The sequence below is a fragment of the Protomyctophum bolini genome, assembly GCF_963924005.1.
Source record: "Protomyctophum bolini genome assembly, chromosome: 5".
NCBI classification, from domain to species: Eukaryota; Metazoa; Chordata; class Actinopteri; order Myctophiformes; family Myctophidae; genus Protomyctophum; species Protomyctophum bolini.
The window spans coordinates 15,791,479-15,814,666 of NC_137866.1; the positions used below are offsets into that span (position 1 = coordinate 15,791,479).

General features: G+C 41.0%; 1 protein-coding gene across 1 annotated transcript in view; it reads right to left on the reverse strand.

Annotated features, from left to right (window-relative positions):
* Nucleotides 1-23,188, reverse strand: part of camkvl (CaM kinase-like vesicle-associated, like) — a 77,198-nt gene that overhangs the window by 5,175 nt on the left and 48,835 nt on the right. The window contains exons 3-9 of the mRNA XM_080762741.1: nt 18,072-18,178; nt 13,347-13,478; nt 12,760-12,834; nt 9,781-9,919; nt 6,276-6,396; nt 2,491-2,566; nt 489-625 (exon numbers count right to left, since the gene is read on the reverse strand). Coding sequence (XP_080618867.1) covers nt 489-625; nt 2,491-2,566; nt 6,276-6,396; nt 9,781-9,919; nt 12,760-12,834; nt 13,347-13,478; nt 18,072-18,166 — 775 coding nt within the window. The 5' untranslated portion in view covers nt 18,167-18,178. The remainder of the gene's footprint in view (nt 1-488; nt 626-2,490; nt 2,567-6,275; nt 6,397-9,780; nt 9,920-12,759; nt 12,835-13,346; nt 13,479-18,071; nt 18,179-23,188) is intronic.

Genomic DNA, 23,188 nt, shown 5'->3' on the forward strand with positions numbered 1-23,188 from the left:
ATTTTTGGCATTTCATGCTCAATTTCATATGGGAGATTGTAGAGCGACAGCCGACAGGAAACCGAGGCAGCGAGAGGAGAGACCACGCACGACATGATGGCATGTCAGACCATAACATGGTCTGGCTGAAGACCAGTTTATTTTGTGCCAAAATCTACAATCTACAAACAGCTCTGAGAGTGCGCAAATGGAACAAAATCCATTCGGTACCATTTAATCCTAGACCTGAAACCAGTAGCCTAATAAATCATGAATGCTACCCCATCGTGTTTTGTGCATAATGTGACAGGATACTACAACGATAGCAAGGCCTTTCAGCAGCGGAAGCACAAACATCAGACAGGCAGACACTAATCCGGCCTGCATGAAGTCGCATTTCCGGCCTTGACACCCATGCATGACTAAGTTCCAGTGAGTTTATTTTTCCAAGCGAAGACTCGACAATCTCAGCTAAGTCTTTGTTGCCCTCTAGTGGTTCAGTTGTGTACCTGCGGGTGAGATGTCGTCCCAGTATGGGGAATCAAACTCGTACTCGCCCGCAACAATGCGACAGAAGATGATGCGATTGTGGAGGTCCGTGTTCTCTTCTTCTGTCTCGTCGTAAAAAGGGGGGTTCCCCGATAGGCTGAAGGGGAAATATGTCTTCAATTCAGAATTAAATAAATAATTCAGATCAGAGATTCCAACTGAAGTGTTTACATGGACGCTAAATGAAAGTAATCCTGCATTTCATCTGAATATATCTTTTAACATGCGTATATCCTTACCCATTTTGTTCCGTTTTGATGTGCTTCAATGGTTTTCTTAACATTGTGTGTAAATCCTCATGCCATGTAATAATTATAATGTCCAATACACAAAGAACGACACACTCAATTTATCTGCTATTGTTTCTCAGTTTGCTGTCACTTATTTCTATTTTGTCCCTCTCACCATGTATATTTCTGTAACTATGTAGGCCTACTTATATTTTGTCCTAATAAAAAAATAAAATCGGTCTATTTTCTTGATGGACCCACACCGTGTCCTCTCTCAGAGGACATGACCAAGAAGTACGCCATTCACTTCATGTGAATTGTGAATGTACTCCACAAATGGACTGAACTAAGCTGTGTCATGCTGCTAATATTATCGTAATGCTATAATGTGACACCATTAACAAACATGCAATGATGCACAAAAATAACAGAGTCATAACAACCAGAGAGAAATGGCCAGAATAATTGTTGATCAGAGTCCACTAGAACTCGCATACCAAACTCATTTGGTATGCTTCTTTTTTGTTGTTGTTGCTCTGTAAACCAAATCTCTTTGTCGACCGACAGACGACGAACAAGCTCACAACAGGTCACGTTGCGGTGTGAGTAAACGTATGTTTTCTCATGCCAATATAGCCCTTTGAATTTAATTTAATTTAATTGAGTTTGTAGAGCTGCTATTCTTTTGTAGAACGTGTGCTTCAGAAGAGGGATGCTAGGGTTAATTTGGTTAATGTGAGACCTACATGCCACTTGGTTATAGTTAGTAATCCTACATTAAAGACACCACAGGCCAAAACAAATGTCCTTGTGCAAAAATCTAACCAACAGATTCAAGTTTCTATTTGCCAAATGCTCAACAATACAGCCATTGGCAGTCGTTACTGGCTAGGGAATGCTTGGACCTTGAACTTTCCTCTACAATGAATACAATGTTAAAGTCAAGAAGACGTGCACTTATACTTGATAATAAAGTCTATTCTGATTTTGAAATGCCAAAATTGCATGGTATTGTATTGTGTGGAGTCTGGTGCAACACACAGGACTGCTGGACCTGGTGAGACATAGGAGGGGCCCGGACAGGAGTCAACCCACAGAACCCACTTGTCCTTCCACACGCCAGATTGATGCGATCCTCCCGCATACCCAGTCCCGGCAGAGTAGTTCCGGGGGAACGGATTGTGTGGCCCTGGTTTTTCCCTAATGAGACTGATCGAGGGTACCTACTGGGACATAAGTCGGGACGTGATCACGCCGGCTAGGTCACCTGAGTGAGGGGTACGATGTTGGAAGACCAGAAACCCTGATGACCTTGGGATACATCACTGAGGATACGTCCCAGTATGCACGTCCCATATGCATCCATGCGATGTATAGTATGTCCGGTTTCAATAGTAGGTAAACATATTTAAGTTCCTTGCCTAAGTTCCTTGTAGTAGTGCAGGGTTACATGCAAGTGTGAGACAACAGGTGCATTTCCAAGAAATTCCAAGGCACCACTCAGTTGAAAATAAATGTGCTTCATGTTTTGGCTATGGAGCCTTCATCATGGTCCAATCATGTCCGGTTTCAACTTTGACGATAGTTAAACGAGTTTAACTATAGTTAACAATAGTTTAGTAGTTAGTCGAGTTAGTAGTGTGTGTGTGTGTGTGTGTGTGTGTGTGTGTGTGTGTGTGTGTGCTGGGAGACTAGATTGTATTAGACGTGCAATGTTTTAATGGAGACTTACAGTATGAACATTATGACGCCCACAGCCCAGCAGTCCACAGGACGGCCATATCGATGGCGGGCCACTACCTCAGGAGCTGGACAGACAGACAGACAGACAGACAGACAGACAGACAGACAGACAGACAGACAGACAGACAGATTTAGTGGGCTATAAAAATTCAATCTGACTTTGTTTGTGTTGATTTGTTGATATATACAATATACAAATAATACAAATAAAATGAGCCTCTCAACTTTTCTGTTACGGTAATTGAAAAAAGTTTTCAATAGAATGCTTTCTAGTCAGGATCGGTGGCCCCCGCCATTGGGTGGGTCTGTAAGTGACTGTGAATGCAGTTGGTTGGATATTAAGGCTGCTATATAAATGCATCAGTGGGAGGGGTGGAATGATTGAAAAGATCTGGGCTCTCCATTCACAGACCATTAAACCACATTATTCATTCCTTCCAGCCTGAAATACTGGACCTTTATTTTTTAATCTCTCTCTTCCCCCCCCCCCCTGCCGCTGACGGCTTAGCTCATTTGCTTATTTATTTGTATAATCATGTGGCACAGGGTTATTAAGAACTGAAATGCCTGAGACATTCATTCACTGCTGGGCACTGGGCCACAGCACATGTCCAACTCACTTCAAGGGAAAGGCTCGCTCAACTCAAGTTGACAGTCTGAGAGGGTTCAGGCGTATGATGGGTGCAGATTCAGGGAATACGTATAGAAAGGGAATGGTCGATGCCAAACTTTGCACACACTCTCCCTGGATGCCAACCATGAACCTCTGCCCCAAATTTTCCAGAAGGCTGACTTTTTATTTTATTTTTTTACTCCTCCATAATTTGTCCAAAAATCGTTACCCAGTATCTCTATAGTCATGTGCTCAAGACAGATCTGTCCGATATTTCATATTCCATCCTGATTGGCTAACATTGGCTTTCAAAGTTTACAGGATTAGCCCGTTTTGAACAAAAAGATGAACGCAGCGTGCAATTTACGTGAAATCTTTCAGACGTTCCTACTAGGCAGAGGAATATATCCCACCCTATTTCACATTGGCCTGTTATAGCGCCACCAGGTGGAATTTTGCAATAATTCTTTTTGAACAAAATGCCTCAAATCATCCAATTGCCATCCAAGGCGTAAGAAGAAATGGCACCCTTTTCACATTGGCTTATTATAGCGCCACCAGGAGACCACAACCTGACCTGCCCTGGTGGAGACCTGTGCCCCGAGGGGCACTTTTTCTAGTTTAATAATGACACGGCTGTATGGTCTTTTTAATTAATCAGAAATTCTATATAATTATGTCATGTACGCTTGTACATTCTGTGTTCATAAATAAAAAAGTCTGTGACCTGATGTATATCAAACTGATGTGGGGGTCGATGAAATTAGAAAGTGAAAATCAGTGATTCATCACATACCCACCCATATGGAAATAAAAGTAGAAGAAACATATATGTTGTCCTGTTGCCTCCAATAGTAAGTATTTACATTTTTTATGTATGTCATTTACATGTATGTCATGTAAAGTACATACTAGATTTTATATGTGAACTCTTGAAAGTGGCACCTTTCATACAATCCTCATATAAGACAATAAAGTGAATCATGTATGAATCAAGTAAACAACATGTATGTGATCTATGAGGTAAGTACATGGCAAACTGTATTTTCCTTACATGTTCCATACAATGTTTGTAGTTTTAAATTATATGAGATATATCCTTTCCATATATAAAAAAATACCATTATAGTATGTATTTTATAGTTTGTAACCATTTAATTTACAAGAAAAGTATGCTTCTTTTATATGATTTTTATAACATTGTTATATGTCAGCCAATACATTATACCTTATAGTTATAAAATTTATCTATGACTATATATAAGTTTTTATATGTGAAGTGTATGATAGGTATAAAAAACATATGCGCTATAGACCCCTGGGAGATAGTTGCTGAGATAGAGCACCACACCTACTATACCATCAACTCCCAATTCTTCCCGCATCACTTGCCGCACCCAAGCTGTGCTACTCATACGCTGAGTTGCCAGTGCCCAGGATCGAACCCACGAACTTGTGGTCTTAAGGCGAGAGCTCTACCGACTGAGCTACCCAGACACATCCTGACATATGTGAAGTGTTTGATATGCTCTCTTTATGTTTTTTGTTTTTTTAGAAGATTCTTATAAGTTACCATAGCAGTATAAAATAAAATGCATTGGGAGGTACATGGGGGGACAATGGTGGTGACACTGGCTGGGGGGGCACTGGCTGGGGGGGCACTGGTTGGGGGGGCACTGGGGGCTTGTGTCACACTGGGGGGACACTGGCTGGGGAGGACACTGGCTGGGGGGGGGGGGGGGGGCATCACACTGGGGGGGCACTGGGTGGGGGGTGTCACACTGGGGGGTCACTGGCTGGGGAGGACACTGGCTGGGGGGGGGGGGCACTGGGTGGGGGGATCTTAAATAATGTAGGAGTCATAAAATGTAAAAGGGAATACAACTCATTATTTTGTCATCTCATGTTATTTCATTGTAAGATTAGGTTTTGTTTAATTTGGATGTCTCTGTGACATACATGGCCTGTATTGTATGGTTTCTATACAATATCCTATCAGATTTTGGTTTCACTGATGTTTGCCCAACTCTACAAGTTTGACAACACACATATGTATTTCAATTTATACTAATTTACTAAGAATATTGTATGTGGATTTACCGTCACATATAGGTCTTATAAGATACAAAATTATATAGGTTTCACTTTACAAAAACTTACTATGGCTCTTATATGTGCTTTGACTGTTATATATAGTTCCTATAAATGACAAAATTATATAAGTTTCACTTTACAAAAACGTACTATGGCTCTTATATGTGCTTTGACTGTTTTATATAGTTCCTATAAATGACAAAATTATATAAGTTTCACTTTACAAAAACGTATTATGGCTCTTATATGTGCTTTGACTGTTTTATATAGTTCCTATAAATGACAAAATTATATAAGTTTCACTTTACAAAAAAATACTATGGCTCTTATATGTGCTTTGACTGTTATATATAGTTCCTATAAATGACAAAATTATATAAGTTTCACTTTACAAAAACTTACTATGGCTGTTATATGTGCTTTGACTGTTTTATATAGTTCCTATAAATGACAAAATTGAATAAGTTTCACTTTACAAAAAAATACTATGGATCTTATATGTGCTTTGACTGTTTTATATAGTTCCTATAAATGACAAAATTATATAAGTTTCACTTTACAAAAAAATACTATGGATCTTATATGTGCTTTGACTGTTTTATATAGTTCATATAAATGACAAAATTATATAAGTTTCACTTTACAAAAAAATACTATGGATCTTATATCTGCTTTGACTGTCATATATATTAACTACAAGTTTCATGTAAAACATATACAAATTTAGTATTTTTTTTTCCATATGGGCAGCCTTTATTTTTCCTGCAGAGCTGAGGCTTAAATGCCTTTTTTTTGCTTTAATTTGAGAAGTAAATCAGTCGACACTGATTGGTGTCTGCGTTCTTCTTGTTCACACATCTCTGAATCACTTTCATTGTCACATCACAGGTTTTCAGGTGTAAAGAAGAGGTGAAATGGATTTCTTCAAAGTAACTTTCCCACACAAGAGACTGAAGCCCAAACGCACTCTTGGCAAAACAAAAACAGTAGCAGAAGCCATGAAAAAGTGTGAAAGAGAGAGATATATATTAAATACAGTGAGTGAGACAGAGAGAGTTGCCTAGTACCAAGGTATTCTGGCGTTCCACAGGGCTCCGTGATGGAACCGTTCTCAAACTTGGACAGGTAGAAGTCTCGCAGAACCACTTTCTTGTGGTTGTTCTCTGTGTAGTACATCAGGTTCTCTAGCTGCGTAGAATGAAAGACAAGTTCAGTAATCTTCTAGACACACAGAACACGCACGTGCGCACGTGCATGTACGCACGCTTCTTGGGAAAGCCTTCTGGAGATGTACGTACAGTATGATCGATGTGTGCTGACCTAAATTATCAATGTCAGATGGGATGACGTCAAGCCAATGCTCTTACTGGCTTTTGTATGTCAGGTCTGTTTGAAACCGACAAAGTCCTATCTAATTGTATTAAATTATGTCAAACTCACCAACATTGCAGCTGTACAAAAAGCTTGAATGATGCTCTTTCTATCTACAAAGTGTTTGTTTCATAAAAATCCAACATAGACATGTTGTGAGCCACTTTATGTCAAGAAATTCCTTGCAGGTGATTCTTTTGTCAGAGTTTGGAAGCGCTCCCTTTCAGTAACGCAGCATCCTGCTGCCTCCTGCATTATGTGCAAATTCAAAACAGGCGGTACGCAGGGCCGTTGAGTGATTATTCAATGAGCGCTTCCAAACTCCAATACTTGTACAATACTAGAAGTTAGAGCCATGTTTCAACTAGCGGTCATTTTAAATAGGGTGTGGTCATTTTCAGGTATTTCGTCCCGGATAGAGAATTAGCCATAGTTCCCAAGTTGTTCGCGGCGGTCATATTAGCCAAGAAAAGTTGAGATATTCTCTCCTAAATGAAGTGCATACATATCTTAGCCTGGTCCTCTACTATAGACCAAAAGTGTCCCGTGGCTTGTTGGATAATATCAGATTAAATCAGCGTTTGGCCTAGATTATTTTATTGTATTTTTAATTTCAAGCCGGTGTATTGGAGTTGACCCACAAATGAACCCTGACTGACGGGTCCATTTGGTTCCATTTGTTTACTGTCAGAGTAATGTTTTTAGGCTGTAAGGAAGGCTTTTTAAAGTTCGAGAACCACTGTTGTATCTTACTGTAAATTATATTGTTTTGCTGCTGCTGTTTTTGAAGAGGAAATTAAACTGTATTGCAGGCAGTGTAGCTACTAGCTAACATCAAAGTTCTGTTAGCTAGCATTGCAATATACTAGTGAAGCAACTTGTGCGGTGGGCTATGTGCGATATGGTCAATAATGTTTATTCCTTCCTACTTATATACCGGTATCCTTATTTATTTATTTATTTAATGACTACTGCTCATATGTGCATTTTCAACTGTACTTATCCTTACTGACATGTTTGCACTTTGGTGTGATGCAAAAAATACTTTTCGCTGTACTGTACTGTACTGTACTGTACTGTACAGTACATTGTACTGTACATTGACAATAAATTGAATCTCATCTCATCTCATCTCAGAGGATGGAGTGCATGGATGGCAGCTGCAGCTCACTCCTCCTGACAGGAATGCTAGTTAAGTTTGAAAAGCACAAGTTGAGTATATGGTAATCATTTGGGTTATCAGGGAATGGAAATTGCCACCCCTATAGTGTTCACATTTACCCTTAAATTCTGTTATTTTTGAGGGGCGCTAGCCCCTCTTATACACAGGTTTAATGTTTGTCTTTAGTTCAAAGTTTGTTTAGTAAACGCATTGACAATTAAGGGAAAATTCATATTGTGTCGTTTACGTCATATTGTCTCTTTATTGTTAATGGGCTAAATAATAATAATATATAATATATTAATAGTTGCATACAACCAGTAGTTGTATGCAACTATTAATATATTATTAATATATATTACTTCCCTGTCCATTGTTAGTTAACAAAAACTATTATGAGTAACTAATGAGATAACGAAAACTAAAATCGACAAAAAACTGAACTAAATGTCTGTTGTCTTTGTTCCAAACCTTACGCCAGTGTGTGTGTGTGTGTGTGTGTGTGTGTGTGTGTGTGTGTGTGTGTGTGTGTGTGTGTGTGTGTGTGTCGCATGCTCATTTTTAAGCGGAGCTGCACACAGTGATTAGTGATTTCAATGTGAACAGACAGGCTGGTTGGTCGAATGTTGGCATTAGGAAACAATCTGTATCTGGCCTGCCGTGTCCCTCTCCAGTCCTGCACAGATTTAGGGGAAAACACTGGATTTTAAATGTAACGTGGCGCAGCTAGATTAAACCGTTATGTCATACTGTAGGCCTAGTGGATAATGACATTTTGTCATTACTACTCCACAAATTAAGCAGTTTAAGCCATTAAAACAGGGAAGGCATCGGTGTCATTTTAGATTTTAACCACTTTAACCATTATGCAGCGCTATGAGCCTTTAGATCTGCTATTTACTTGAATTCTTTTTTTGCCAATCTTTTAATATATTGCCTACATTTAAAGCGAACCAAATCTTTGCTCCTGGGTGTCCCTGGAACTGAATTTTATGAGATGGGGGACGGAGGGCAAATACATATAATCGGAGGTCCTTGGCTTAACATGAAAAAGTTTGAGAACCACTGATAACAACATTGTTATCAACATGGTTTTCACATAATTTAGGATTTAGAAGACATTTGCAGAATCGGCCTCAGGTCTAAATGGATTAAGAGACATTGGCTTGAAAGAGATCAGCTCATATGTATTTCTTCAGTGGTTTGTGTTCTGCTTATTGGCCAAGAAAAGATCCAAATTGAGAACTGATTCCTCCTTAAAGGTTAATCAGAGACATTTGTGAAGTTCCGATGCCTGCCAGTGGGGGGCGTCTGAAGCCTTGAGAGACACTTTATTACTCTACTCAGATAGAAGTGATAAAAATATGGCTGAAGATCATGTTTCTTCTTGTATGCGCGCGCGTGCGTGTGTGTGTGTGTGTGTGTGTGTGTGTGTGTGTGTGCGCGCGCATGACTGCATGTCAGATTAGACTGCAGTAAAACAGCTTAGTCCCTTGTTAAAAAACAGTGGAAGCAGAGTCATTAAGTGAGGATTGCATTGCATCTGTAATGCTTGTCTCCACAGAGAGTCAGTTGACAAAACATGCACAATTATGCTGCAAAACAATTAAGCACCAAAATAGTTCATCTCTTTTTATACCATCTTCATGTTGTTCATTGAATCCAAATGAGCATTTTAGTACTTCTTCTTTGCCTTTCTTTTTCCATGGCATGATGACAAATCATCACAGGCACACACGCACAATTGGAAATACAATAAAGCTATTTATCGTACTGAACATATATGTTATGTAAACAATACTAAGTATTGTTTGGAGTCCGAAAGGCTAAATCTCATCAAATGGTGGTCCGTGGCTCAAATGCCCAATAAACAGTGGACCTTGAAAAAGGTTGAAAACCGCATGCTTTAAACTAGCAGAGGAAGAATGAGAGATAAAGTATGAAAGAAAGCATGCAAGGGGGAGAGAGAGAGAGAGAGAGAGAGAGAGAGAGAGAGAGAGAGACACAGAAAGAGAGAGACATAGAGAGTTAATGTGTACCTTAAGGTTTCTGTGTACTATGTTGAGAGAGTGTAGGTAGGCCACCGCCTCCAGCACTTGTCTGATGACATTGGATGCATCTCGCTCTGTGTAATTCCCCTGGTCCAGTATCCAGTCAAACACATCTCCCCCTGTGGCGCTGCGTGTTCATGCATGCGTGCACACACACACACACACACACACACACACACACACACACACACACATGCTTGTTACTTAGATGCTGCTTCATTCTTATGGCCTCGATACATACATGTGTTCTCGTGCACCAAAAATAGCAGATCTAAAAAAGCACAGCTTGCAGATCTGTCATTTTTGGTGCGCCGCGCACATAGTAAGTATCACTCTGGCTTATTATTAATGGAAACGAGAGCCAGTTGACTCCGTTGCACATGCAGCGGCGCATTAGATCACATTAAACATTGAGTAATGCAATTATCAAAACCACCGTACTTCACTTGTTTAATACCTTCAGTAGGAGCAATAAGCTTCTTCAGACACAGAGATAGCCCTACCGAGGCAATTTACAAATTAACACTGTGAGTCTGTGACTCATTCCTTTGAACGACTTGATTAACTTTGGGAAGATAGTGAAATATGTGTGTGATTATACATGTAGTGAGCAGGAACAATATCTCCCGCGCAACCAGTGGTGGAAAGAAACTATACAGCAAGTACATTTACTTAAGTACTGTACTTAAGTACGATGTTGAGGTATTTGTACTTGAGTATTAGCAATTTCCAATACTCTACTCCACATCATCTCGGATCCAAATATTGTACTTTTACTCCACTACATTTTTTTGAAAACTTTAGTTACCTTTATCTATATTTAGTTTACTTTGTAGATTTTGATTATTATTACAAAACCTGAATTAACCACTTCAGCCCTATATGCATTACGGTCATTTGAGAATAGCCAATCTACAAGATCAAAGTGCTTGAGCTTGTAGATCTGCTATTTTCAAAAGATTTGTATGCATTTTAAAACCACAAACGGGACATTCTGCATAATGAGTACTTTTACCTTTGGTACTTTAAGTACATTTTCGATGCCAATATTTTTGTACTTAAAGTAAATTTTGAATCCTGGACTAAGTACTTTTTCCACCACTGTATTGCGGGCATCGATCCATCCAGGGCCCTCTGCTCTGTTGAGAGAGACTTTCATGGTGGATGGGAGCTTCAGCAGCAGCACAGTGAGTGAGTAATGGGGAAGAGCAAATATCTCATCAAATCTAACGCTGGTCCTCCCCTGAAGGCGAAGCACAGAACACTGATAATAGCAGGTCATATCGCACCCCTGGCCCTGGAGCTCACTGAGTGTGTGTGTGTGTGTGTGTGTGTGTGTGTGTGTGTGTGTGCACACATGCATGTTTAACGACACACACGGGGTGCCGCACAGGGATATTTAAACCTGAAAAAAAAGAACACAAAACCTGACCTTATTGGGACATTTTGAAGCCCCACGTGGACATGTCTCATTTAATGCCACCTGGACAGTGGTCTAGAAGTTTGAGCTGGGAACAGGGGTCATCAATATGTCCGCACATGGACAAAATGTGCCAAAACATTTGCCACGGCACGGCATTACAATGTTCTCATTTGGATCATAATAGCCAATTACTGAAGTTTCCAGGTTTTCTTCAGTATATGACACTGATTTACGATGACACTATGTGGCACATTAGGAGTGCAACTAGTACTGTACTAGTGGTTCTCAAATGTTGTATTTGCAAGGACCCCTTAAAGTGCAAGACCACTTTGGTACAGGTTTAGGTATAGTTACCTTGCCATGATGTAACTCCAAATGTGGACAAGAGAAGAAAATGCTCCAGTGATTAGAAGTTGATAATTCAAAATATGCTCCTCATTAACTTACATTGTATGCTGAAACAGCTCTCAAGGTCACTCTTTTAGTAGATAAACAAACACAAACAAAGCTGATTCAGACAATACAGAGCATCACCAAAACTCATACCGTTTGATTTATTTTTATAAAAATGATAACTGTTGATGGACTGGATCTGTGGATCCTGATCTTCAAATAGTAAAATCGACAGGAAGTTTTTTATGAAAAAAACTAAAACAGTAGGAAGTTTGGTGATATCTATATTGTCTGAATCAACTTTGTTTGTGTTTGTTTATGCACTAAAAGAGTGACTTTGAGCGCTGTTTCTTCATACAATGTAAGTGTTTCTAGTAATATTATCGTCAACTCATTTTGTGTGTCTGTGGCAAAATTATGTCCACCACAAGCCAGCATGTCAAAGTCAAAGTTGTGCGATTTGTCATTTGAACATTTGTTCTTTCACACGGGTGTGATTTTTTAACCTGTATATATTGTATTGTATGCTACTGTTCCTTGTGTAACAGGCTGTGAAACAACACAGAGATTGGACAACACAGTCTGTTCTAAACTAGAAAGACTAGTAAAAGATTCTGTTTGGGGTCAGGGTTCGGATTAGGAATTTAGAGGATAGGTTCAGGGCTTGGGGTTATATAACCTGACTCTGCCAGATGGGGCGATATTAAGTTCACAAGTTCACAATACAGCCTCCATCTGAGATCGCCCAGAGATTGGCGTTAACTTGGAACTGACAGCTATACGGACGGGATCTTGGCGAGGCAGGGTGTGACAGCATCGAAGAAGCGCATGTTGCAATTTCCCAGCGCCTTGCCTGATGAAGGTCTGCCCGCCGAAACGTTAACTGTACTATAATGGCCCAGCGCCTTAAAATTGAAAAATTGTCTTCTATTCTTGAAAGCAAACGAAAACATCACCTACACTTCCGACACGATAATGAGAATGTGAGGGACTTTACACACAAATGTGAGGGACCAATGTTGGCACTGGTGCCTAAGGTCACCTACCCCTGATGTAGACAACATACATACATGCATACGGACACGCATACAGCTGGACAGATGACGAGATAAGCACGATAAGTCAGAGCGTCTGAAAAAAGAATCACTCACAGCTCCTGAATTATGAAGTATTCTTTACGTGTCTCGAACGTATCGATGAGCTGGAGGATATTTGGATGGTTCACCCTGAAAACACGCACAGGCACACACGCACACACGCGCACACACACACACACACACACACACACACACACACACACACACACACACACACACACACACACACACACACACACACACACACACACACACACATAAAATGATTGCAAGCTTACATTACATTTTTTGGAAGGCTGCAATTCATTGTTTTGGGTTGGTCTGGATAACATGCTGTAGGCTATGTCAGATGAAAATCACGGACAGAATCGGTGCACAGGAGTGTGATTTAGTACGTAATACTATACTAGGAGTAAAAGGACACAGGAAAATACATGTTTACATTTAAATCTCGTCTACCGTTGCTGTTGCGTAGAAACCATGCATGTCCCCTTTTAATAATTATAACAATTTAAAAAAGCGTTCAGATCTGCCATTTTCACTGCTTTTGTGCAACGGGAAAAGGCAAAAAGGCAAAAAAGGTACAATGAAGAGTGGATGTTTCTGCCCAACAGCAACGCTACGCATGACTGTTTGCGTACATTTTCAGGATCATGATCTCGTTCTTGGCAGCCTTTCTGACTTTTCTGCCGTCTTTCTTCAGGAATTTCTTACAGACAAACACCTTGTCTGTCCGTCTGTCCTTGGCCAGGCACAGCTCGCAGAACTCCTTCCTATAGACAAACCAATAGACAACATGGTACACAATTAAGCAGATAAGAAGAATACATGAATATTATACATGGCCCATGCATGGATGTTGGAGAGGTGGCACATGGAGAAGTAGACAAGCACAATAATCTCCAATAATATCATATTCATTCATTCATCTGAGAATATAACGACCCACTCAAATATCCAGTATTTACACAGTAATATTGAAATGAATGAATCATGGGGCACTAGGGGGCCCCTTGAGGAAATGCAGCGAAATTACTTTTAATTGGATTGGGGTTGTTTGGACCCAGAACAGCACAGAACAATGTCCCCCCGTGGAAGAAGAAAACAATAAGATATTTACAGTAAATAACAATAACAATCAGATATGGAGGTATGCGTGTCTTCAGTGGGGTGTCTATCTTCTTGCTTTCTGCCGCTTCAGTGGGCTCAAACTACAGCAGAACCGGGCAATAAAAAGGCAATAAGATCTACATCAGGGGTCTTCAACAGGGGGTTCTGGGCCGGGAGCCCTAGGGGGTCCTCAGAGTTACTACAGGGGGCCGCCTAATCTTTGTGTAATATGTTTCTTTTCTTTTTCTTTTTCTTTTACGACTTTTATGACCTAGAAACCTTATTCTGAGGGAAACATTAGCAGGAAAATAGCAGGCCAGATCTACAAGCTAACAACTAGGGATGTTTCGATATTATCGGTCTCCCGAAGATTATCGGCAGATAACATAAAAATGTAATAACGGGAATTATACTATAATCGGTTTTTATGCATGCTATTTTACCGACTAAACAGAAATCTACAGCAGAAGAATCAACTTGTTTGTTTTACTGTCTGTTGCGCATCTGTGAGGTCTGAACTAGATATTATTTTGATATTATAGCCATTTTATTTTATTAGATTGTGTGATATAGTTTACTTTTGGTGAACATCCCTTGTAGATCAGCTATTTTCGGCAAAGAGTATGTGTATGGTGTACACAATTTCATACAATAGTGAGTGGGGGTATCTACTTCTTCTCTGTCTCTCAGCTAAGGAGTCCTTGGCCTGAAAACACTGAAGACCCCTGATCTAAATAATAATCATCATCATCATTGTCATGATCATCATCATCACAGCACAACCCATACGCTTACTTTTAATTATTTCTAATGCCATGTGTAACCCATGATGATGACAGAAATATGTTTGAATGTAGAATTGGCAATAGATAAGGCAGTTAGCGCCGGCATATGTTCCTTTTCTTCACCAAGCAAAAAATGCCACTGTAGGTTGAAGTGTGGAGAGAGTTTAGGAGCAGGCTTATGCACTGTCTTTTGATGCTCATACCGATTTTGATCATCAGTCGCTCTTGCTGAAGCTGGCATAGGATCAGATTGCTGTAATTGGTGTGCGTTTGTGTGTTCTGAGATTTGTAACTCACATCATGTTCGACTGTGTTTAGACCCATAACAAGGTGCACTGACGTGTGCGCGCACATGCGTGCATGCGTGTGTGTGTGTGTGTGTGTGTGTGTGTGTGTGTGTGGAGGATATAATGACTAATAAGGTGGACTGGTGGAGACATGCATACTTTTGTATGCATGACAAAAGCTAATGTTTTGTGTGTTGTATTTGTGCAGTTCGGTTGGTTGCTGGGTTCTGGATCGTTGAGTACGATGGCTGATATCTGGGTTGTGACTGCACATGGCACCTATGTGAGGCGTGCAGGTTCTACTTGGAGTCTGTTGCGGGTTTCTTTTATTTATGGCGGAATTTTCTAAATCATTTTACTTGGGATCACATCCAGGGTTTCTTGGGGGCGTTGCTTGGCATGCAATTGTCCTGTAGTTCATTAATCTTAGTTAGTTTAGGGTGCGGAGACTCCAGATTTTTTTGTCCACGTTGTCAAAGTCGGTATAGGTTTTGTATAGTTAACCGTTGATTTTCTTCTAGATTGCTATTGCATTTTATGGCTAACCCTGTGGAAGATTTCCTCCAGTCTCCCTCAGAAGAGAATCATGAAGGCTAATACATGTTAAACCGGTGTGCTACTGATGGACGCATGGGGGTTGGGGGAGGTAAGATTGGTGTACTGTAAGTACATATCTGGCTTCTTTATTAACATTCAAACAGCATAAATAATTGCTGCTTTTGAAATTACAACATGAAAAGGAGTTGTAAATAATTAAATACAACAAGGAACAACACAAAATTGGCTCTATCTGGAACTGGCATTGATGTCTGCGTCCTCTTTTAAGTTAGTTAACCACTGGTACACATTTTGATGTTGCAAGTAATTTGCGGTTGTTGCTCAACATGAAGAACGGAAAAGATGAAAAGTGTTATTTGAGTGTGTGGCTGTTTCAAGAACCTCAACTGATGAGGACAAAACTTTAAAGACAAATATCCCTTCGGGGACAATAAAGTTTATTATTATAATACTTAGCGTTGACTTTGACATTACAGGAAAAGCACAAGAAGTTTACTCGACTCTCTTGGAAGACTGTGAAGAGATAGTAAAACGATATGCACAGATGGGAAGCAATCTGAATGAGTTGCCAATGGTTTCAGGGGGATTTGATCACACATTTTAATCACTGGTGCTCTGCATTATGTGGTTTGCATTTGATTGCACTGGAACACTTGCACTTGGAACAGTTTAAAACCAGCCTCTCTGCCTCTGGGGGGGGGGGGGGGGGGGGGGTAGATACCTGGATGGTGTGACTGCTCAGTGCTCAACTATAAATATACTGTAGGTGCTTTATGGGCTTTCAGTTTAATATACTGTAGGTGCTTTATGCTTATGGGCTATAAATATACTGTAGGTGCTTAATGCTTATGGGCTATAAATATACTGTAGGTGCTTATGGGCTTATAAATATACTGTAGGTGCTTAATGCTTATGGGCTTTAAATATACTGTAGGTGCTTAATGCTTATGGGCTTTAAATATACTGTAGGTGCTTAATGCTTATGGGCTTTAAATATACTCTAGGTGCTTAATGCTTATGGGCTTATAAATATACTGTAGGTGCTTAATGCTTATGGGCTTTAAATATATTGTAGGTGCTTAATGCTTATGGGCTTATAAATATACTGTAGGTGCTTAATGCTTATGGGCTTATAAATATACTGTAGGTGCTTAATGCTTATGGGCTTATAAATATACTGTAGGTGCTTAATGCTTATGGGCTTTAAATATACTGTAGGTGCTTAATGCTTATGGGCTTATAAATATACTGTAGGTGCTTAATGCTTATGGGCTTTAAATATACTGTAGGTGCTTAATGCTTATGGGCTTTAAATATACTGTAGGTGCTTATGGGCTTTCAGTTTAATATACTGTGCTTAATGGAATGGTGTTCCTGCCCAAAATGGGTTTTAAGTAGCATGTGACATGTCAAACTAGGGGTTATTCTGAATTTACCATGATCCAAAATTTATATAATAATCACATTTTAATATGTTATTTGGATGACCCTAAGGATCATAAAAAACCTTGAACAATTGCTATTGCAATTTATTTTAGGCCACGCCCCTTTTTAGATTGACTTAGATTGACTGGCCTATAGTGTGTCGCCCCCTTTCATGACGACGCCAGGCCCAGGAAATAATTCCCAATGCATTTTTCCCATAGACATTTCAAAAAGTATTTATTTAAAGACCTTATAAACGTCGTACAAAGCCAACTCGAGTTGTGACAAATCATGACAACAAACACAATATTTTGGACCAAACAAATAATTACAAAGAATAAAAACAACAAAAGAAGTGTTGTAACCTGCCGTTTTTCTTCTTCTTTCTAATTCTTTGTTTGGCCCAAAACATTGTGTTTATTGGCATGATGTGTCACAACTCGAGTTGGCTTTGTCCGCATGAGGAAAATGGACGGGGAATTATTTTCCGGGTCTCTCGAGGGGGCGGGACTGCGACGCTCTATACTCTCCTCCACTCGGTTACTTGGTTTGTTGGATTTGATATAAATACAGAGCAGAGATCTTTAGCACCAGATATTGGTGATGTCATATGTTGTGTGTGTGTGTGCCTGTGTGTGTGTTCCTGCAAGTGCACGTGCATGCGTGCGTGCGTGTGGAACATAATGAAGTAGGCTACTCAGAATAAAAGAGCACGACTAGAATTCAGTTGGAGAAGCTGCAGGGAGATTTCCACAGCTCTTAAAATATGTCGAACATATTTCTTTCCTATACTCAGGGCAAAAGACAAAATATTTTAAACAGAATAAATTACACCATTCAAAGACTATGATTCATGTATTTTAATGATTAAAAAATATATATACAGTCAATTGCTTGGTTAAAAATGGATCAAATAAAATAGCCCATCTAGTGGGTCCGGGGGCTGGATAGCAGCCTCATTCTATTATCTCCTCTTTCCTCATTCGGTCAAAGTGTGGCAAACGCATCAAAATGACACATTAAATGAAAATGATCCAATTCAACTACACTTTAAATGACTGATGAGGGAAAGAGTGCAAGAGCAGTAAATCACTTGGCAGAAGTACAGAAGTGATTTCATAAAAAGCCTAGGAGAAGAGAGGTTAAATTTAATAACGGAAACACAAGGACAGGAGCCCTGATTGGCCGACGGTGTACTCACGCCCGGAGGACCTGTCCAATCTCATACTTGTCGGTGATATCGGATATGCTGTTGTACGAGCGCCCATCTCGCAGGGCAAGGCACCCAAATGGCATGGCGGCATCCACCTGTAGAGGGAGACAGAGAAACAGTATCAGGCACGTGCACACCTACAGTATACATCAAAGGAAGATTGAGCCCTTGCTCGGGTCTGTAAAAAAAAAGTGCCCTCTCCAGACCGTGAATACAGCATTTACTATGGTGAAAGAAATGCAAATTCCCTCCCCCCTTTTTCCATGCCATACCCGAAGGCAGCATTCAGGAGTATTGCCTTTTTCCAAACTCGAGCTCCTGAACTTTGAGCGTTGAAAGAATTTGTCCTCGCGTGTATAAATCCATTTCGTACAACGCATCTCCAGTAGCTAAAGAGTGTGGGGTTGCGCCCCAAAAATAGGTGATCTACAAGATCTCAACATGTCGCAGTGTGAGCTGCGGTAAAGCAAAGCAGTGGTAAAGTCCATGCCCACCGCTCTTTTTTCTCCCAGATTTTTGGTTTCGAACCCACCGTGGTGCATCCGGCTTTGTCGGGCGTCTACACAAACACAATTGGCCTGTGTTCAGGGGAGGGAAGTCAGGCAGGGAGGAGGGTAACGTAGGCACGAGGGCACGTAATCCTACAGGCTGAGGTGGCACCTGACACCGGGGAGTGTTGGGCAGGAGGGAGTATAGGTCAAAGGCTCCTCCCGATGGGGGCTCCTCACAGCAGTGCCAACACAGAAAGAAATGTCCAGCTTTGAGTGTTTGCGTAAACACAAACATTGTGTAAACAGAATCATTGAAGACGAAGGTGAGGATGCAAATTGTGATTGGCCGGATGAGATGATGTATGATGATAGACGCCTTCACAGACGACGTCACACTGATAAGCAACAGCATGCACGCGCATACTGGCAGCAGAAGAACCCTTCCTCTCATAAGATGTAATGAAAAAGTTCTAACTGCACTCACGTGTAAACAAATGCACCATCAAACTTTCAGATGCCGTTTTTCTCCCAGTGTGGAGAAAGAATGATTAGGATTTTTATTGTGATCTCTCGCCCATAAAATATATAATCCTTTGTTTCTGTTGTGTTTGAACAATGTCTCCTCCATGCAGGGAACCACACTGTTACAGAGACAGCCACATGTCTCCTCCAGAGAACCACACTGTTACAGAGACAGCCACATGTCTCCTCCAGGGAACCACACTGTTACAGAGACAGCCTCATGTCTCCTCCATGCAGGGAACCACACTGTTACAGAGACAGCCTCATGTCTCCTCCATGCAGGAAACCACACTGTTACAGAGACAGCCTCATGTCTCCTCCATGCAGGGAACCACACTGTTACAGAGACAGCCTCATGTCTCCTCCATGCAGGGAACCACACTGTTACAGAGACAGCCTCATGTCTCCTCCATGCAGGGAACCACACTGTTACAGAGACAGCCTCATGTCTCCTCCATGCAGGGAACCACACTGTTACAGAGACAGCCTCATGTCTCCTCCATGCAGGGAACCACACTGTTACAGAGACAGCCACATGTCTCCTCCAGGGAACCACACTGTTACAGAGACAGCCACATGTCTCCTCCATGCAGGGAACCACACTGTTACAGAGACAGCCACATGTCTCCTCCATGCAGGGAACCACACTGTTACAGAGACAGCCACATGTCTCCTCCAGGGAACCACACTGTTACAGAGACAGCCACATGTCTCCTCCATGCAGGGAACCACACTGTTACAGAGACAGCCACATGTCTCCTCCATGCAGGGAACCACACTGTTACAGAGACAGCCACATGTCTCCTCCATGCAGGGAACCACACTGTTACAGAGACAGCCACATGTCTCCTCCATGCAGGGAACCACACTGTTACAGAGACAGCCTCATGTCTCCTCCAAAACAGAGTTGCCTGCCGCTTCTTTTCACCTGACTTATTAACCTGGAGGACCTAACAGCATGTGGAGGAACGTACTATCCTATCCCTCCACATTCTGCCCTCCAGCAGAATGTAGTCAGGGACGGATTAACCCCCTTTCAAATTTCTTCGTGTTTTTATCATGTTTTTGACCTAAATTTAACTAAATCAATGGCCAATGAAGGGCCCCAGGAGCCCTTTTTAGGGTGTCAAACCTAGTACCAATTTTCCGGCCCGAGGCCCAATGGCTAATTTGTCCCTGGGGATAGTAAGTTCTTCCACATGCTGTTACGTCCTCCAGGTTAATAAGTCAGGCGAAAACAAAAGAAGCGGCAGGCAACTGTGTGTGTTTCGGAGGAGACATGTGGCTGTCTCGGTGACATGTCATCGTTCCGACCTCCCGTTAGTCCGACCGATAACTAACAATATCTCAAACACTAACCCTAACCTCAGTCTTAACCGGCCAAGCCTCAGTCTTTAACCGGCCATGTAGGTCACTAACCCTAACCTCAGTCTTAACCGGCCATGTAGGTTAGACTAACACCCCCCCCCCCCCCCCCCCCCGCGCGCGCACTTTCCCAGTTTTAGTCGGTTAAGAATGTTGTGATTATCAGCTATGAACTGCCACAGACACACGCAGGCTATACAGAATGTTGTAATTATCAGCTATGAACTGCCACAGACACACGCAGGCTATACAGTCCACTCGCTGCCAGGAGGAGTCAATGACTCATAGCATTCCCACCATGAGTCTCCTCTTTAGGGTGACAGACACCCTGGTCTCCAGCCAGCCTTGTCAGAATACTAAGCCACCATATAAGCTCCTCTCTGCTCCTGTTCCAAGTCGGTGAGTCAGCGAGGTCTGTCTGTCCATCGTCTTTATTTTAAAAAGGTCCCTGTGTCCACAAAAAGCTCTCTGAACTCTTGACACTTATCTTGATAACGGCGCGCATGAACCATATGACATCATATTATTTTTAACAAGCCAGACTTCTGCACACCTACAAAGACGACCAAGGGCCAATCAACACAGACAAAATCTCGCCGGGTCAAACTCGAGATGTGTTTTACCCCACACATGGTACCAACATTAATACAGCACAGAATTGTGGGCTTATTTCAACGACAACAAAATATTCTAGGTTTTGGGTCTGAGAGGCTAAGTGTCATCAAATGGTGGTCCGTGGCTCAAATGCAGAATAAATAATATGACCTTGATGCTCTATGCCATTAATTTTTTCAACAACCCCATTTCACAGATTAACAACATACCACCATTGGACGCGAGGTTCATTTGTTCATTTGGTTAAACCAAGTTATGCAAAACCTCCAAAAGTAGCTTAAAAAAAGCGACCAGTCTTCTGGACGCCCACACTGTTCTGATTAGTAATTCAGGCACAGTGTTGTTTTTTCATTTAGTTTGTCACATTTTCATCACCTGGAATGTTTTAGTCGACTAAATCTACGGTTGATTTAATTGACTAAAATGAATGTGGCGGCCCTTGATTCTGTCATAATGGCTGATTTTACACTTGCTGAAACAAGCTCACAACACGTCACAAGTTTGTAGATCGGCTATTTTCACTATGCAACCAAGTCTAAGATGACTTATACTGGATCTCTTGTCCACTAGTCCCTGTCAACATTTTAGTCTAAAGTTTTAGTTTGCTGACGAAATTGTCGATATATTTAGTCTTGGTCATCACAGCTTAGTTTTCATTTAGTTTCCATTTAGTTTTCGCCAGTGAAAAACGGTAGTTGACGAACATTTCTTGTCGAAGTATTAATCGCCGAATTCAACACTGTTCAGGAATCAATACAGCATCTCAAAAACAGCTCCTTAGGGGCAGTCATCATCGACCGCCCTCTTTCATCACTGCTATGTTCCGTTGAGGACCCATTTCCTAAGACACTTCTGCCATCATTTCCCCGGGGTGTCACTCTTCAACTGGATAGCGCACTTCAATTACCAGCTCCGACTAGATAACCAATTAAGACCTGAGGTTGCGTCTGTGTCACCTTATAGCTTTTAGTAGATGATAGATGGAGCCCGCACCCCATTAAAGGTACAAAATACTTTCTTTATTGACAACGTTTTGATCTATTTGATCTTCAACCGGGTCCTTCCATCACCTACTGAAGTCTCTTTAGCCCAGCACCGAGCCTGTCGATGTGCGCATTCTTGGTCCGCTCTACCTTATAGCTTTTAACCATTTCAACCATTATTTTAAACTTTAGCTGTTGAAAAATAGCAGATCTACAAGCTCGTAGATCTACTATTTTTTTAAATCATGAAAACGTATGCAAATCTTTGAATGATATATTCTGAGTTTGAACTCATATCTTTGCTTCTGGGGGGCCCTGGAACAACGTATCTTCAGAAGGGTGTCGGCGGCCAAATACATAACATTTTTGGGGGTCCTTGACATGAAAAAGTTTGAGCACCACTGATAAAGAAACATAATGATCATGATTTAGAAGACATTTATAGAATCTGTTCTCAGGTCTTAATGGGTTAATTCACCTCCAAGGCTCCTTTTAGACACATAAATACTTCCTTCCGGAGATCATTCTGCCCTACATCCAGTGGTGGAGATCAGATTCAAAAAGAAATTTCTACATCCTGACAGTTTTCTGAAAAAGCTATGTTTCTATCTCGTTCTTCGATTTTTCTAAAATATTTTTTCAATAGCTAAAGCATAACATAATGCTAACACCAAAATGGGATAATATAGAAATAATATTCTGTTACAAGTTACATGTCCGGAATTCAAAATATACTTATGAACAATTTCAAGTTTTCAAATATACTATAAAAATACTCTTTTGAAGATGGAACATCTACAAGCTCATAATGCGCGGCGATGCGACACATTGTGTGAGCTTGCAGATTGGCTGTTTTCAAAAGTCTGAAATGTGTGTGTGTGTGTGTGTGTGTGTGTGGTTGTGCGCGTGCCTGCATGAGTGTGTGCGTGTGTGTGTGTGTGTGTGTGTGTGGTTGTGCGCGTGCCTGCATGAGTGTGTGCGTGTGTGAGCATACAGTATATTTGCATACTTGTGATTGTGCGTTCGTGTGTGTGGATAGGTGCAAGTTTATGTGTGTGCATATGTGTGCACGTATGCCAGTGTGTGTGTGTGTGTGTGTGTGTGTGTGTGCTGTTTAGATGATGACAGA